We start from the raw sequence: 17,347 nt of genomic DNA, 5'->3' as shown, positions 1-17,347 counted from the left end.
TTCTGGATTCATTGTTAAAGACCCAAAATGGTTTAAAGATTAATAAGTTCAAGCTAAACCCAATGGTCTAATGTCCTTGTCCCATTTGATTGTTCTGGTCCAAATAACAAAGAAAAGTCACATGCTTACTTAGCCTTGTGTTTCAGATAGGATACTAGCCCTTTAATTAGGCAGTATAAGTGGCATATTTTTTTCTGGCTTTTGTAAATATATTTGAACAATAAATTCACCCCTGCATAGCACACCTGATGCCAGGCTACAATATATGCATTTTAATGTCAGAGCAGTAAACTGACATGAAGTAGTTTATGAGTCTTTGAAGGAACTAAATTATATAAAAACTTCTGTCACACAGCCTGGCATCAGCGATCCAGTGTTTACCAGTGGTCTGTTATCTATTTCATTTTTCACCTTAGAAGTTTCATCTAGAATTAGAAACTACCTGTTCCACCAGTGTTGCCTTGGAATCAGCAAATCAGAAAGAAGGCACTTGCCAGTTAGTGAATCTAGGTTGCGCTCAGCGCAAACCAAATTGAAATACAAGAAAACACAACATAATAAGTAGGATGGCAGCGTATAGTATTGATAAATGCTGACTTGTCCTGGTTTTTTTAGTTCTGCTCTCCAGTCTGGTTCATGCTCATGTCGGTTGCCTTGCTTTCTCATGCATTTTCATTTTTTATGGTTTTGTTTTAGTGCAACTAGTATTATCTTTGTTTCCCTGCACCAACATTTTACTATAAATACTATGAGGCTGTGAAGCTGCATTAGTACAAATTGATCCTGCTATCTCCATAGGGAGCTGTTAATGCAGCATTATCATATTTCACAGACAATGTCTTTAAAGAAGCTATTTGATTAGACTAACCAGCTGTGGGCTTCTGTTTATTTTAATGAAATTAAGTTGTCAATATCTGGCACAAGTACCTTATTATAGACCATCATTGCTTCTGTTACAGTCTGACTATTAACTTCTGATTTTCCAGCCAGCAACTGAAAATGGAAAATATACTAAAAGGAATGAATGCTAGATTCACTGGACTAGTTAAAACATTTTTTAATGATATTTTGATGATAAAGATAGCCAATCACTGTATCTACACCACTATATCGACCTTAGTGCAATTAACTATGCTTGCCCCAGTAGTAGATGCAAACCATAATTATTAGTTTGAAATATGTCCTTCAAAATGCATAACTTTTCTTGAATGTCTACAGTATAGACATTCATAGTTCATATGCTCTTTGTTGACCAGGGTGATATTCAATACTGTTGCTCTTTAGATCCTTTGAATATATCCCAGTCATATGAATCAAAAGCGAATGCTATGTTCACCATGCAGAAGAACTTGGACCCTGGCAAGACTGAAGCACATCCCTGGATCAGGCTTCCTGGGAGCTGGTTAGGGTGTCACAGGACGACTGTGTTCTGAGGCGTGGGTGACAGCACCCGGATGCAAACTCCTGATCGGTTTGCTTGATTCGTGTCCTCCAGCTCACGTCCAACTGAAAACACACAAAAACACATCAGAGCCACGCTGCAGACCGCTTCCAGTTACAAATATGCTTTGGTGAGAAAAAGCAGAAGCCATAGAGCATTAACAAGAGCTAACTAGCCTATTGCACCCTGCACTGCTAAACCTCTACCAGACAGAAAAAGACAACAATCCGCACTTGTGTGTGAACTTTATATAAATACCATGATCATAAAATGTTAGCATTCATGAATTTCCAGTCATAGCCACATCATACCCTTAAGAAGGTCATGGACTTAGTTCAGCTAGGATGTTCGAGCAGGCTTTGTTTCTTTCCCTTCAGAAGCCAATCTGGAAGCAGGAGAACAGATTTCTGCTTGCAGCCCTGTATTGGATTCTGTTCATTAAGCGAAAAAAGTCCCCCACTGCCTCAGCAAGCATTAGTCCTTCTATCTCTCTCTTTATGTTACAATCGAACAATACCAGCCACTGAATATCTAGTGCTTTATTTCTTGTTTACTTAACTCCATTAGAAAAAAGCATTGATCAAATTTTGTCATGTGTCTATTAAAGTGAAAGAGGTTGTGCATGCAGCTCCCCTTTACCTGCAATAACAAACAGGGAATGCTGATTCAGGGACCATTGTTCTGCATGTTTGCAGCAGCTTTGGCACCTGGCAATGTACGGATATGCAACCTAACTCCCTCACATGCATGTTTTTATTGACATTCACATAGGGCTATTACTTTAACTTCATTTTTTTTTTTTTTGAAGGGCCCTATACACAAAGCTTTGTATCCTTGTAATGTAACCCCCCCCCCCAAAAAAACCTGCCCATAACCATAACTTGTAAGGTATTGCATTAACACTCAAAAAGTGTAGATGTAATATTCCAAACTCCACAGACATTTATCTCCACTGTCCTAAATGTTGGGGTTTAATATTTCTGGATTAATTTAACTCAAATTGTGAACACTGTTTTGTCACTGTCATTGCAAAGACATTACACACACATATAAACACATATACAAGATAATCTCAGCTAATAGGTGCAACACAACACAGGTATAGTTCAGTGAAGGATTAGAACATTGAGGTACAGAACAAGGTAGGTATAGCAAAATGAGGGATTTAGTGCCTGTGTAAGCTGAGAGACTAACACCACTGGAACCTGAAGACTTTGATCTGTTGGAAAAGCAAACTGGCATTCACCACTCTAAAGTGTGTCAGTGTGTAACTTTATCTCCAGAGAAGCAGCACTGCCAGGATTGCACCCAGCTGGGGTGTGGAGTGGTTTGGCATCCCTGCAATCCCAGGAATCACAGCCAGCGCGACACAGCCTTCCTGGCACGCCATTCCCAGCTGTTCCCAGACGGAGCTGCCCAAGATTTAGTATTTATAGAAAAGACAGCTCTCCTCGTGTTTCTGACAGCCAGGCTAAGATCTTCCATTTTCAGGTACAGTACTGTCAACATTTACCATTAAGCCAACTGTGTGGATATTATTAACTTTTTAGGGACATATTTAGACTGCCATAGGTTTGCAATAGATACACAGAATAAGGTAGATTGATTAATGATTCCTTTTAGATGGAATGCTGATGACCGCTCAAGTCTGACCTTGAAGGCTTAAAGATTCCATTCCACTGTTTTAAAAAAGACTTTGGTGTCAAATTCTGCCCTGTTTAAATGACTGCTATTTGTTATTCAAGTATCTTCAATTCCCATATGCCTATGGAATAGTGACAGGACATTTTTATCAAATCAAATAAAACTGTAGACACTGACTTGATGAACGTTTATTCAGCACATTTTTTGAATGGTCTTAATAATCTCTCGTGGTCATGATGACCATCTTAAAAGTACAAATAATGCCAACTTCAAGAATGCTAAGACTGCCATTTTATGGCCACTAAATTTGTAAAAACTGCTTGGTGAGCACAAGAACATAAGAAAAGTTTGAGAATGAGAAAAGGCCATTCGGCCCATTGCCTGGTAGAAGTTGGCATTGATTCAAACACATGTGGATTTGTTAAAGTTCTTGGAAGTTTGGAAAGAGCACAGCTTCAGCCCTACCTACTTCCCTCCCTGCCACAATAAGAGTGCAGATGCGTGCCCTGCAAAGGGATGCTGTCCCTTTAACTGTTCTGGGCTGACATTTCAAAGCAGTACCATTCAAAAGCTTTTTGGGCTGCTTAATAAAACCCTGACAGTGCAGAGCAGGCTGTGTATTTAAGAATAGAGATACCGGATTCCACTAAATCAATAGAACATAAAACCCCATTGAGCAGACAGGGCTGGTGTTGCAGTATGATATGGAGCTCTGTCTTTGTGTTGCTGGCTATTGTTACACTGGTTGCTACATCTGACAGATTCACGTCACAATGCAGAGACGAATGATTCCTAACTACTGATTACTTCACTTTTTTTTTAACCATTAACTTTGTGATAATATATTTCGCTACTCCTCCAGCAGGTTGCCGGTAGATGCGTGAGACGGGCCAAATAGAATCAGTGCTTGATTTCATACGTACACTTAATAATAAATGGCACAAACGTATAATCTGCATTAAATTACCCTTTATTTGATGACAGTGAATCATTTTTGGGGCTGCCTTGTGACATTTCACAGATATTGTTTAACGTTCATCAAGTCAAGGACAAGAGTTGGGACAATGCCATGGACAGAAAAATTATTTTATACAGTGACCAAAGAGGTTAAGTAAAAAATTCCATTACAGCATCCAGAGTACAAATCCCACTGCCTGCCTGCCTCTTCCCACCCCCCCACCCCCAATGCTTGGGACTCCTCATTAGGTCTCCAGCACTCTGTGGCTGATGCAGCAGCTCTCCTCTTCCACACCCCTCTCCTTTCCCATTCTCCCAACCTCTTTACCTCTTTCCAACATTCTTCTCATACCTCTGGACTCCTGATTGGCCCAGAACTCCTGCACCCTCTGTCCAATGTCCCGGCTTTCCTCTCGCAGCTCCTTCTGCCACTGTCTCAGCTCCTGCACCTCGGGGTCACAGCGCACCTGAAACAGCAGCATCCCAAAACAACAACTTCAAGGGCTGCGAAACATAAATACATAGTATAAGCATGAGAATAGCATCCAAAATTATCATTCAAACTCTCAAGCTCTCTGTACAAAAGCTGCTTCTTTTCTGGTGATGGTGATTATTTAATGATAGTGATTATTAATTTGAAGGCTGTCAGGGAACAGCTGAGTTTTCCTTCTGGCAGAACGAGATACAATAAAAATGCAAATGAAGAGCAAGGGGACCACACGCTGAGGACACATTAGCAAGCAGCGCATGAATGCTGGAGTCAAGAGACTTGCTTCAGTGTGTGTGCGAGTGCCTGTGTGTACTAATAACATTTCTGACCATTTGATCTTCATACAGAATGGAATATGTGAAAACTAACTCATCAGAAACTTAAGCTCCCATCTTGCAGACCTAGGTCAAGGTCACAGAATACATGGTCAACGTTGTTTTCAACATACTCACAATAGGATATATGAATAAACTTCTGAACCCTTATTATAGTTAGGTACAATCTTGTTTTCTTTTGATTTTGACTTTGGGTAGTTCATTACTGCCACTGAATACAGACCTATCCTCTATTTCACCTTTGGACAGATTTTCTGATTATAATACAATTTTATAAAAATACAGTTACATATGAACTTGGTTTCTATTCATTTTCATGGAGGTACGTTAATGTTGGTTGTGTTCTCATCTTTTGCAAGGCAGAGTGCAGATGCCATTATGATGCTTTCTGTGTAATATATGGACTGCAGATACCAACAAAAATGATTCTGGTTTCAGGGTTAAGTTCAGTTTTTGGCAGTGTATAATACAAGCATTGCTGTGTTTGCATGCAGGGGTGGGTGTAGGATCTCATTTTTAATTGTTCACCAAATGTCCTGCTCTGATAATTTGGTCCCATTTACAACCAGTTTAACATGCCTTATCTTAGTTTCTCTAAACAGAGCCTCTCAGAGAATATTGGGAGTATATGGATGATTCAGGGGAGAAAGTCTTGTTGTTCTACTTGCTTGGGGGTTTGTGAGCTCACTCTGCTTGAACAGGGCACTGCGATATCTGCAGTCAGAGCTGCGTCAGGTCTGTTATATAAACCTGCTCACAGCCAAGTGTGCTGCAGCACTGCTTATATAACAAGCAACACTCTCTCACTGAAGCTCAGGACACATTTGTATAATATCTTCAGCTCTAATTACTATGGCCACACTTCCTCTCAGCCATAAAGATTTAACTAATAGAACCTACAGTCCTACCTCCACATTCCTAATGCTAGGCCACACTGCCTCCAAGCTCTCCAGCTCTTACCTTTACCATTTTCACCCTTTCCCTAGCTCTAGCCACAAATGAGCACTGGCTCTCAGTTCCTCGTCTCTAATCGGTGAGCCATGCTGTCTCCTAGTTGTATTTTATTTCGAATAAATTGAAGTCACAAAGTCTTTCCTAAATTATATATCCCCTAACAATAAATAAAATACAGTATATGCAGGCACTTTACAAGCCAGTTGAATTAACTGAGCTCTGCAGACAACACAGGGGATTCTTGTAAATCAGGTCCAGTTAATAATTTACTGGTCCTAGGACATTTTGTTTTTTCTGTTTGTATCTAAGCATCATGTTCTTTACACAGATAATTTATTCAGGAGTTATTATTCTTATTCAAGGGATCTACCATGTACCCATTCTCCCAAAATTAGACCTGATTTCAGCAGATGGTGCTTTTCATTTCCTTATCAAAAACAAATATAGATTTGTTTCAAGAGCTAGATATCCACTAATTACATATAGAATCTTTTTTTTTTATTAATATGCAACTGCAATCTGAGATTTATCTCTGTTGTGTGCGGTTCGGAAAACACAGAGGGTCATTTAGTAAATGTAAATGTTGGGAACTTGTCCATCCTAACTACACGTGAGGCCAAGTATCGGGGGTTGTCACACCTTAAAACCCCCTAGTTTTCAGTGTGTGTGTGTTATCTGTGTTCTGAAACAGGGTAATTGATGCTGCAGTGATCAGTGAAGCTCACAGGCCTGAGCAATTCCTCATGCTGCAGCCCTGTGACTCCTGACTCAGACTCTCAGAGCGAGTGTTCCCATTATTATCCACCCACTCCTGGTAAACACTCATTGATCCTGCTCATTGGGGTGAGTGGGGGGTCATATTTAACTTTACAGTCTTTCAGCACTGATCCTAACATCAGATCTGCACTGTGTTGAGTATGGGGTGTTGTTTTCCTTAGGACAGAAACATACGAAACAGCAAACAACAAAATGTAACCATGTATGCTGAAAAGTCAAATTAATTCTACTTTTGACCTTTCGCTTGATGAGTAAAACTACAAATGGCTGGAATGGTTTTGTGGCACACGACCAGATCAGTCATGTGGGCAAAATGACCCCTGCCAGGTTGGACAAACTGAACCTCTAAACACTCAATGTGTGCTTTGGCAGGGATGTGTAGAAAAGTTTATCTTTGCCACTGATGGTGGTATAAAAGATTTTAATGTCAAATACTGTCTTTGGTTTTTTATAAATAACAAATAACTGTTAACTATCCCAAGTGGAATGATACATCATAATCATTATTTTAGAGCAATATACAGTATTCTGCAAATGTCCCACGCCATTGCAGTGTAGTGGTGTATGATGTGTGTGTTTACTCTGAGAGATCAACAGAACCTACAGTAAACACATAATCAACTTCCCCAAATTCTAAGCATTAAACAGAAGCAACCTCTAATACCACCCACACTCTTCTCTAGCACCCACATTCCTGTCATAATCTGACTGGTTTTGCAACTATCATTACACCTACATCCATAATAGAGGAGAGGGGCGATGAGAGCGCGAGCAAGAGGGAAGCAGAGTTAGCGTCACAAAGAAGGGTTGCAGACTCGATATCGTACTATACCTTACAGTACATATAACAGGATAGTGAAGGAACATTGCAACATTATCTATAACTTGAGATGAAAAGTCCTGGCAAATCATCCAAAATTAGTCGCAGTTGCCTTTTTCGACTGCAAGAAGTTTTAATATTTCTTCACTATACTGACACCTCAGTTTGGCAGAGCTGTTAAGGGTTATACTGTATCTTGTCCCTAGCTTTTGGCAACGCGTCATTGAACTAAATTAAGAGAGAGAGGTGTTTTGGGTTCAGTACTCACCTTATAGCCCCTCCAGCCAGCCTGGATTAGTATAGCAGCAGATTCATCTGACAGCAGCAGAGACAGTGGTATAGGAGGCCGAGGACTGACGAGTAAGGGAAACAAACCCAACACTGTGGTATACATATTGGTAAGGTGACAACAAACTATGGGAGAGAGGCTTTTAGATAAGTTACCCTGTATATTTGGAACAATTTACCTGCAGGATTACTGCTGTTACCATTTATTTTTTAAGGCAAATTTAAGTGCCTTTCTGTAGGGTTATAGGACTGCAAACGTCTGTGTATGGCGGGATTGAATGAACAGAGATTAAAAGCCAAGGTCTGTTTACCAACCTTTATTTAGTCCATTGTCAATTTCTCTGAAAAGGGGGAAAAGGTTGATGAAGAGAATACCATTAAGTGGCAGATTATGATGTCACCGTTTGAACTGACATTGCAGTTGAATGGAATTCTGAGAGGTGCTAATATGGAGAATATAGTATGGTAAAAATGTAGTGAGACAGCTGATGTCATGAATAGGGTTTCTCTGTGACTTGTCATGGAATACAGAAGGCGAAACGTGAGCTCTGATTGGCTGAAAGATCCTGAGCAGTTTATAATTGTGGCTATATATAAACCTACCTGTGAGCACTATCGGGTTTACCTGCTCATGTGAGACTTTGAGGTTTTGCTATTGGCTGCACAGCACTTTAGGTAAGAAGCATTGCAGAACTCACAGAGTTTGGTTATGTGATTTTTTTAGGGATTTATTTGCTTATGTGATTTGTTTAGGGACAAGTGATCATTTGCTACATTTGTATGGTGGTCATTGTGTTGATTTATTTTACATTATGTAAAATATATAACAAACAATAAATACAATTGCTTGGAAAATTGCTAGCTTTCGTTACATGGCTGTGCTGGGGTGAGTACTCACTGTTCTCTGAGCCAGTCCCTGACAAAGGGGATCTCCTCAAAGCTCACAGGGTCCTGCTCTAGCCGCCGTGGGTTCTTACTGAAGACGGGGAGAGAGGAGATGGAAACTGACACATACACATAGTTGGTTGTTTTGGTGCACGTGGAAAGTGTTGCATTGGCAGTAATGGAGGATAAAGGCACCAAAAGCAGTGACAATGTGAACTAAACTGCCCCATTAGCCTGCAATGAAGGGTCCACTTTTGCCATAAGAGGATGAGACAGCAGCTCAGCATATTCATTCAATCTTTGGTCTTGCTTTTTAATCCCACTATTTCTAACTTTGCCAGTGAATTTTAGTTCTTTCATTTTAATGTTTAAAATGGTAAAACATTATGCCCAAGTGTATATACACACATATCCACTGCCTCACACACAGACACACCCACGCAGAAACTGTGTTTTCTTCTCTAGCAAATGTTTGTTTTGTTCTGGGATTTTTTTTAAGTGTACAGTGGCACCTGCTGGCTGCCTGGCGCAACTGTAGTTATTGTTTTCAACACATTATGAATCACTGTGTATAAATAGACCAAAACATGAATAATTCTTATATAAATAACAATACATTTATGTCTAAAATGTACTGGATAACCTCTAGTAAGAAGTGACAATTTAGTGTATTTCAAAAGCAATGACTCTATTTGCAGTCTGAGAAGCAGTGAGAAAGAAATTCTAATGTTATATACATATCTAGTTTCTGTTTGAAATAAAGACAGTTGGGGTAACAAAAAATCAATTTACAGGAAAATATGTTTGCTTTTAAACTTACTTATATAGCCATTCGGTCAGGAAATCACATGCGTTGAATCTGGTTCGCTTTCTCTGAAATAAAACAAATAATAATAAAATGCATGTAAAAATTACTACAATATTTGACAAATCTAGCCAAGTAGTTTTACTCTTTTTTATAAAGGACCACAAGCTAGGTAAGATATACACAGTAACTTTTATTAGTTAGTAGAAATGATTTCTGTCAAGAGAATGAATCTGTGGACTCACCTCAAGACAGCATTCCCGTTGTGCCTGTACCAGCATGGCCTCCATTCCTGGGAGTAGCACATGGAACAAACAGTTCTCCAGGTATTCCTTCGGAGAGCCTGGGTGGGGGCACAGAGTTATCAGACAGAATGTACAGCCACAAAGTGACTTATTAATAATAAAACCTTCTTATGGAAATAAAAAAATATGTTCTTGAATTTATTTTATGATAAGAGCAGATGGCCACTTAATTCATGTGAATATCAAAGCATGTTTTACAGTGAGTGCATTATGTGAGCTGCTCAATGAAGCTCAGTGAAAGAACTGCTCCTCCTGAGCTGCTCAGAGCGCTGCAGAGCAGGCTTAATCATGTCTAAATGATTATTATGGCTTTCATACAACAAACTGCTAAAGAAATGATTGAATTCATCCTAAATAATTATGTTCCCAATCTCAGTCCCTCCTCCCACTCCTGGAGACCCAAGCGAGGCTCACATGTGTGTGGGTCAATGAATTCCGGCGTGACCGATTTGGGCTGGGGGGGTCTTGGGGCCACAGCGTAGCCTGCCAGTGCCGGGTGCGAGCACTGCGGTTCAAAATCCTTAAACAGTCCTGTGTCCACCGCCACCTGTCGAGGAAGAGAGATTTTGCGACTCTTACTTTAGATCCAATAGTTAACTATTCAAAGTTATAGATACTCCACTCAACAACATATATAGATTGATTGTAGATTGATCCACTAAGATGCCCCAGTCCCCATTAAAAGGGGTACAAACTTAGGACAAGTTAGGGCGGATTTTTACACCACTGATGCTTCTTCAAAAGAGTGCCATCGGATCAAAATATCTACAGAGTACAATCCTGGATCTGTTTCTCTTATTCGGTAATGACCTTGGATGCCATGATCCCATGGAAGACTGGCGAGTGCTTGCTGGCGCTGTACTGCGAGACACAGGTCTCAACCGAACAGGTGTCCGAGGCTGCATTCTCCAGTGGAGGCGGGTACTGAGAATCGTATTCTGTGAAGGAAACACAGTCATATAGGCAAATATTAAAGGCTGTGACCTGCCAGGATCTCACACTGATCCACTATGTATTTGCCATCTTCTTATAATGTTTTCCATTACAATGTTTTTCCCATTTTCATGCTAAACATGTACCATACTTTCTAGAGAAAAAGCTATAGCTACAGCTATAGCCTCAACAACCAATAATCTACCTTTAAATCTACTATATATAATATATATATATATATATATATATATATATATATATATATATATATATATATATATATATATATATATAATATAAAAAGGAAACTGTAGAACAATATAGGTATATGGTTTGTTTCGCTTCCTCACCCCCAAACGCACAGTAGTCAGAAAAACAAAGAAACATTATATTTTACTAGAATATTACTTGTATACCCGCAAAGCAAACTTACATATCAGTACAGTAAATAAATGTGTATTGACTGGTGTTTAAAAACGTACCGTCACAAACTTGCTGCCACAGACTTTTTCTTTCTCCTATCATTTTTGCCATGACGGTCAGGTTGCTAAGGGAGCACCTTTCAAATTCAGTCGGTGGAACTGAAGTTTACCGAAGTGCGCTCCGCGGTTGCCAAGCAACACGAGAAACTTCCACTTATCAAGGTTGCCCAGCGGTTCTCTTCCGGGTCAGGTCCGTGTACGTACGTCCACGTGTGTTTTGTGATCTCCACGTGAGCGTAAAAGGTGAGTTAAAAATAATTAATACAGTTGTAATATCGTATAGATAAGGAATTCGCATTTAAAGATACTAGGATTGATTAAAGACAGTTTACACACGCAATCGACCAAGGCAGCAGATGGGATCGCTTGTGGCAATTTAGAGAAATGTTTTTAACTCTCTTTTGCTATGCATTGTACTAGTATTATTATAGTCAAAGAAACATCTCGGACAGCTTCTCCAATAAAGTCTTCAATATTGTACCTTTTTGAGATGGTGGATTACTTTAAATAAATGTGTACGAATTATTCTAGTTTCAATTTATAAACAAAACTGACATAAAAATAAATAAATAAATAAATAAAACATTCACATATCCTCCAACTAACGATTCTGCCAGTATAATACAATACAATACTACTTTGTCACCAGTGTAGTGTTATAAAGTGGTACATCCAGGGCTCGAATTAAAACATTTGTCAAAATAAAGCATGTTTTGTTTCAAAGCCTAGCAAGGTTAAAAGATATAGGCAGAGTTTCCGAAGCACTGTCAAGGAGTGCTTGTTTTTTTCGGTCTCATACCGTCATAGGGCCATTGATTTGCATAACATTTAAAATAACGGATTAATGTTTTGACACATGTTGTGATTGTTTTTTCATTATTCATTCATCAGACATTGATGGCCGTTTCCGTTTTAGAGCAATTGTACTATCATATTTTTTTCTGATCTACCTTTCAATTTCTAATCTTGCTTTTCTAGTCTGTTTTTTTTTTTTTTTTATTCCACCTTCCCCTTGAAATCTACACTTGACTTCAAGAAAAGAAGAAAATCAGTATAGCTATGTATACTGTCATTGTCATTTTATAATAGTACAATAATATACACTAGGGTTATAATTTGCACATTATATAAGTTATAGTTTTAAAAAGCTGACAGAACCTTTAGCTTCTATATTTAATATTATTGCTCTTGTGTCTGGCCAGCCGGACGTATTCTGTATTTGCTGGTCTCTCTCTCTCTCTCTCTCTCTCTCTCTCTCTCTCTCTCTCTCTCTCTCTCTCTCTCTCTCTCTCTCTCTCTCTCTCTCTCCCTCTCCCAGTATTTACTAACCTGAAAAAATGCGAAAAACCTTTGCTTTAGCGAAGCAGAAAATAAATTGCATATCACAAATGATCAATAAGCATTCTTAACAAGAGATTTGTTGTTGTTTTTTTCACCTTTATTGAGAAAATATATTAGTAGTACAACATATTAAGATAATATATATCTCTATTAAGATAACAGGAATGTCTTAAGACAACACGTTAACCACGCAACCAAAAAGGCTACGAAACTGCAGGAACAGAACAGGTGTCTTAAAAAAAAAAAAAAAAAAAAAAAACCTCAAAAAAAAAACACGAATTATCATTATTGTCTGTTTACATTTGTTATTATTAAGTAAATAGACTTCATAGAATATGAAAATTTGTTGCATAAAACATATACAGTTTGGGGAATGACTAGAACAAAATTATTTGTGAACCTGAGAATTATCTCATACCTCTCTCACTGCTACAGTTTGCGCTTCAAGCATCCTGAGTCGCTGCCTGTTTCCAGTTGACGTTAAACCGCCGCAATATAGTAGATATCCCTGCGCACGCTAGACGAAGAAAACTTGGGACATTTTGCTTAGGTCCTAATGTAACTTGTTCTCCCAAATTCTCGATGTTGGGGGGGGGGGGGGGGGGGGGGGGGGAAATTCGACCCACCCATGAAAAATAATAACATAGCTGGGGGGTGGAGTGGTCGACCCACCCAACCCGTTAGTTCGAGCCCTGGGTACAGCGTCACAATGTGGTATGCGTACCAGAACCTGACCGGTGTAAATATTAGAAAGTGGTATCTGTGAGAGTTTGGTAAAAAAAAAAGACAAAATGAGAAGTCCGCCGCAAAGTTGCAGACGTAAAACAATATACACAAGACCCAATGTATTGCATATGATAAATATTCCCATGCTGTTTTCTTAATGATGGAAAAATATGAAAATGACCGAAACTTGCTGTCTAAGCAGAAGCTGTTAGGCATGCGCAGTGTGCTGCGTACCACTTTTTACCAGCTACCCTAAAAGAACACTACAACGGATCTGCTAGTGTGTACCGAATTTTGAAATTGGCTTACAGAGACTGTGTTGTGAATAACCCGTCAAAAACTGACATATTTTAAAACAAACTTCATGCTCTTCTATGAAATTTCACTAGAATTTGAAACCTACTACTGCCAAAAAAAAAAAAAAAAAAACCTTACGAAATTACAATCCTGGCAAATACAGCTATTGCCTCAATAGACAAGGCCCCTCCATGAAATACACAGATCAATTTATCACTGCGTTCCTGCCTGTAGCTGTAATTTATAATTTAAGACAACCACTACGTTTAATTTAACCATAGAGTAAAATAAAATATAAAAAGGTTGATTTTTTTTTTTGTTGGACAGTAGTACAGTCACAAAACCACAACAGTTTTTGATTGGGACTGGAGATTAACTGTTCCCTCTCATTAAAAGTGAGTGTGAATGTCCTCTGTTCATAAATAAGAAAGGGCTTCACTCTCCCCTGTCTAACGTGCATCTAAAACAAACGCATTTACAAGGTGTCTTTCTTTAGATGGTACAGAATGAAGAGGAGCACCACCGTGTGATTGGAGGGACTGCAGTTGAAAAAAAGAAAAAGAAGAAATCTAAAACGACCAAAGAAAATGGGTGCATAAAAATGAAAGGGAACAGAAATGAGAATATAAATGAGGAAGGTGAGCAGAAGTGTCCAGAGGAGGGAGGGAGAGACACTGGAGAGCAGGAGATTAGCCAGAAGAAGAAGAAGAAGAAGAAGAAGAAAGTGAATCGGGTGGATGGACACAGGCCAGACACAGAGGAGGAAGGTCAGGAGGCGAAAAAGAAGGTGGTTAAAAAGACCGGAACAGAACCAGTAGCTGACAGGGATGAGGAAGAGAATCCAAAGTTAAAAAAGAAAAAGAAAAAGCATAAATTGGAAGAGAGTGAAGAAATCCAGCCACGTCCAGTCAAAGCTGCGAAACAAAAGCAAGCTGGAGCGGAGAAGGTGGAAAAGAGAAAGAAAAAAAGAAAGCACAAGGAAATAGAACTGGAGGAAGGAGGAGGAGGTGCTGAAGAGGAAAAAGGAGAGTGTGCGAAAAAAAAGAAAAGGGTGAGCGATGGGAGGGGGAGGCAAGAGGCGATGATAGAGCCTGAGGGCGGCAAAGAGAAACAACAGAAGAAAAGGAAGAAACAGCTGGCGGAGCAGGAGGAAGGAACGGAGGAAGGGAAGAAAAAACAGAAACGGGTGTCAAGCAAAACCATGTCCCAGCAACAAGAAATACCGCATGAACAAATAGATAAAAAGAAGAAAGGGAAGAAACATCTCTGCAGGGAGGAGACGGAGGGTGTGGAGAAGGAGGAGACAGGGAAGGTGACCAAGAAGAAAAGGAAGAAAAAGGTGAAGTTAGAAGCCATTCCGGGTGGAGATGGTGGTTCCTTAAAGAAAAAGAAGAAAGTAATGGAGGAGGTCAAGCTGCTAACAGCGATAGAAAAGAACAAGAAGGGAGTCAAAGTGAAGATTAAAATAGAAGACGAGAACTTTGGAAACAAAGTGAGTTTCATTACTTACTGTACCCACCCCCCCCTTTTGTTTCCATGGTAGTCGTTTGAACTAATTTCGCAATGTCGACTTAATTACAAACTTTAATCGCTAACTGCTAAATGTGCTAAAGTTTACACCGCGCAATACCACTGATTTACTGCCCATCGTGGCGATAATCAGCTTCTTTGAAATGTATATATTCTTGGAAGCTGGTTGCAGGAGATGGATTGGGAGTTCTTATGTTAATGTTACTGTAATGGGCCCCAACTAGAGCACATCACCACGGCATACAGGATTTCTTCAATATTAGTGCTTAGTACTGTAAGACACTGGTGAATGTTGTAAACTGTTTACTGTATACTTAAAGGAGCTTTCAATGTCCATAGATCTTGTTTACAGAGTTTCTTTTTGTTGTCTCATAGCCAGAGATTCAGATTGTATCTGTGAAGCCTGGAAATACAGATGAGGTGAATATAGACAAGGTATAGTACATGACACTTCATCTTTACACCCAAACCTGCTCCAGATTCAAGTTTTGAATCCAGGTCTTCCAGGCAGTAGTCTGCTATAGGGAATGGTAGAGGGTTGAGGTGGGCTCACAGTATTACTGTGGTAAGTGGGGATGCTATATCTGACAATGGCCACCTGTCTCTGAGATTTCATAAAACAGGTGTAGATTTTAGTATTCCCCACTGGGTCATGTTGAGTATTTTCTGAAATTGTTGGATGGAAAACTCTACTTGTGAGAGGCATTGTACCCCTGTTGCTGAGCAGTGTGTAGCTGGTTCTCACCCCTCTTCATCTCTCAGGAGCGTCGACGGGCTCTTCAGGAGGAGATTGACCGCGAGTCATGCCCCACTCCACAAGGTTCGGTGAGTGCAGAGCAGGCTGTAGTGATGGGGTGTAAATGTCAGTAACCAGGGTCCAGACAAAGGCTCTGTATAAATCACTTAATCAAAAATTGTTAACAAAAAAGAGCTCATAGTGCGAAAGACAGACGCAAGTCTGATAGCAAGAAACTGTTAACACATACACAATTGGTTTATTATGAAAGTTTTCTTGTTACCCATAGTTGCAATTTTCCTGCTAACACAAATGTGTCCTTCATTGCATGTCCCTGCATCCATTCTGATGTCCTATGTGTTGTAAGTTGCTGTTGCTATCGACTGTAAAAACAGGATTCAAATATTTTGGTAACGTGAAATTTTCCTAACAGGAAACAAATGTCAGTCCCCTCAATGTATAGATTTATACGATATTAAGGTTTCAGAACTACATCAGATTTTTAAGGTGAAACTATACCTTGAAATTCTGCTCACTTATTTAGTGAATATGTAACTGACCCTTGCTGTTGGTCATTTTAGTTCAGTTTAATGACATACAGTCTCTCTCAGTCTCAGGTAACGGGAGCGAGTTTCGGCCAGTGGGGCACGGCCAGCTTCAGAAATGTCGACCGGCAGAACAAGTTCCTGAGGCTGATGGGTGGGTTCAAGAAGTCTGGCCAGTCCCTGGCCCCAGAGGGCGGGGTCACGGTGGAGCGTCCCAACATGGCTCTGAACCAGGCTGAGCAAGACCAGCTGACCCGCGGGCTGCAGGGGGAGTTTGAGCGTGCCCAGAACCGACAGCTCCACCCACAGCAGAGAGGGGTGGGACTGGGGTTCCAGCCCCCCCCCAGCAGGTTCCGCATCGACCGTGAAGCCTCCAAATCCATTAAGTTTGACGACTAACTGCTGAAGGACCAGAGACGAGAATAGCTACGGTTGAAATGAATGGATTCTATTCACATTATTACAATGATAAACAGGGACATCCCTGTACCTGAAGCATCAAGTCAACTCAGTATCAGGATGTTGATCCAAGAAATGCTAGCTTTTTAAATTGTTTTTATTCATTCATGTTTGAAAGCATGCATCTCACTGCCTTGTTCATACCTTCACCCTTAGAGCCCTTCCCTGTATGCCTATCTACCCCACCTGAGAAAGTGGCCTCCCTCCATCCTCTTCATTACTAAATACAGGACCCTCCTCTGAGAATATTGCCTACCCTGTCCCTTCCCGTCCTACAGACTATTATCATGGCTTGGGCCTCACTGCCTGTCTTCCCTCCCTTGAGACTTCTGCCTCAACTGTTTGAGTCATGTTCTAATCATGCAGCAGCTGTTTGATTGTTTTCTATGCAGAGCCCAGTGGAGTTTTGGATCTGACTGCAGTAAGTCAGGTCTTTTACAGGTTCTTATGCCACTATGTGGAACTGTCAGGGCCCAGAGACCAGCTGATAGCATACAGAGCCACAGGGAGCCAGTCGTTTACCACAGAGAGAAATACTCTTTGTCTGTTGTGTAAATGCAATAAAATGTATTGTGCACTCACTTTTTTTCTGTGTAA

The 17,347-nt window shown here is 40.1% G+C and overlaps 2 protein-coding genes across 4 annotated transcripts; one reads left to right on the top strand and one right to left on the bottom strand.

Moving 5' to 3' along the window:
• Positions 1-34: 34 nt before the first annotated feature.
• Positions 35-11,237, bottom strand: iqck (IQ motif containing K). 2 transcript variants are annotated; one of them, XM_041229496.1, is made up of 9 exons: positions 11,117-11,237; positions 10,512-10,639; positions 10,116-10,248; positions 9,642-9,739; positions 9,412-9,464; positions 8,605-8,682; positions 7,687-7,771; positions 4,371-4,509; positions 35-1,506 (listed from the first exon to the last, which is right to left on the bottom strand). In XM_041229496.1, the coding sequence occupies exons 1-9, from the start codon at positions 11,166-11,168 to the stop codon at positions 1,412-1,414; spliced, it is 861 nt and encodes a 286-aa protein (XP_041085430.1). In that variant the 5' UTR covers positions 11,169-11,237; the 3' UTR covers positions 35-1,411. The 2 variants fall into 2 exon arrangements, with proteins under 2 accessions (XP_041085430.1, XP_041085431.1); XM_041229497.1 differs by having other exon boundaries at positions 4,395-4,509.
• Positions 11,238-11,273: 36 nt separating this feature from the next.
• On the top strand, positions 11,274-17,331 carry knop1 (lysine-rich nucleolar protein 1). Of its 2 annotated transcripts, none has more exons than XM_041229506.1 (5): positions 11,274-11,359; positions 13,977-14,972; positions 15,386-15,430; positions 15,773-15,835; positions 16,358-17,331. In XM_041229506.1, exons 2-5 carry the CDS (start codon positions 13,977-13,979, stop codon positions 16,688-16,690), a joined length of 1,437 nt encoding a protein of 478 aa, XP_041085440.1. In that variant the 5' UTR covers positions 11,274-11,359; the 3' UTR covers positions 16,691-17,331. The 2 variants fall into 2 exon arrangements, with proteins under 2 accessions (XP_041085440.1, XP_041085439.1); XM_041229505.1 differs by having other exon boundaries at positions 15,386-15,445.
• Positions 17,332-17,347: the final 16 nt, after the last annotated feature.

The sequence above is a fragment of the Polyodon spathula genome, chromosome 26 (assembly GCF_017654505.1).
Source record: "Polyodon spathula isolate WHYD16114869_AA chromosome 26, ASM1765450v1, whole genome shotgun sequence".
NCBI lineage: Eukaryota > Metazoa > Chordata > Actinopteri > Acipenseriformes > Polyodontidae > Polyodon > Polyodon spathula.
This window is presented reverse-complemented; position numbering and strand designations above follow the sequence as displayed.

Excerpts from the sequence above, each read along its gene's own strand:
- iqck (XM_041229496.1), bottom strand. The coding sequence starts at position 11,168 with ATGGCAAAAATGATAGGAGAAAGAAAAAGTCTGTGGCAGCAAGTTTGT. Across the intron at positions 10,640-11,116 it reads GTGGCAGCAAGTTTGTGACG|AATACGATTCTCAGTACCCG; the intron begins GTACGTTTTTAA and ends TTTCCTTCACAG. Across the intron at positions 7,772-8,604 it reads AGGGACTGGCTCAGAGAACA|TCCTCGGCCTCCTATACCAC; the intron begins GTGAGTACTCAC and ends CTTACTCGTCAG.
- knop1 (XM_041229505.1), top strand. The coding sequence starts at position 13,977 with ATGGTACAGAATGAAGAGGAGCACCACCGTGTGATTGGAGGGACTGCA. Across the intron at positions 14,973-15,385 it reads ACGAGAACTTTGGAAACAAA|CCAGAGATTCAGATTGTATC; the intron begins GTGAGTTTCATT and ends GTTGTCTCATAG. Across the intron at positions 15,836-16,357 it reads GCCCCACTCCACAAGGTTCG|TCTCAGGTAACGGGAGCGAG; the intron begins GTGAGTGCAGAG and ends AGTCTCTCTCAG.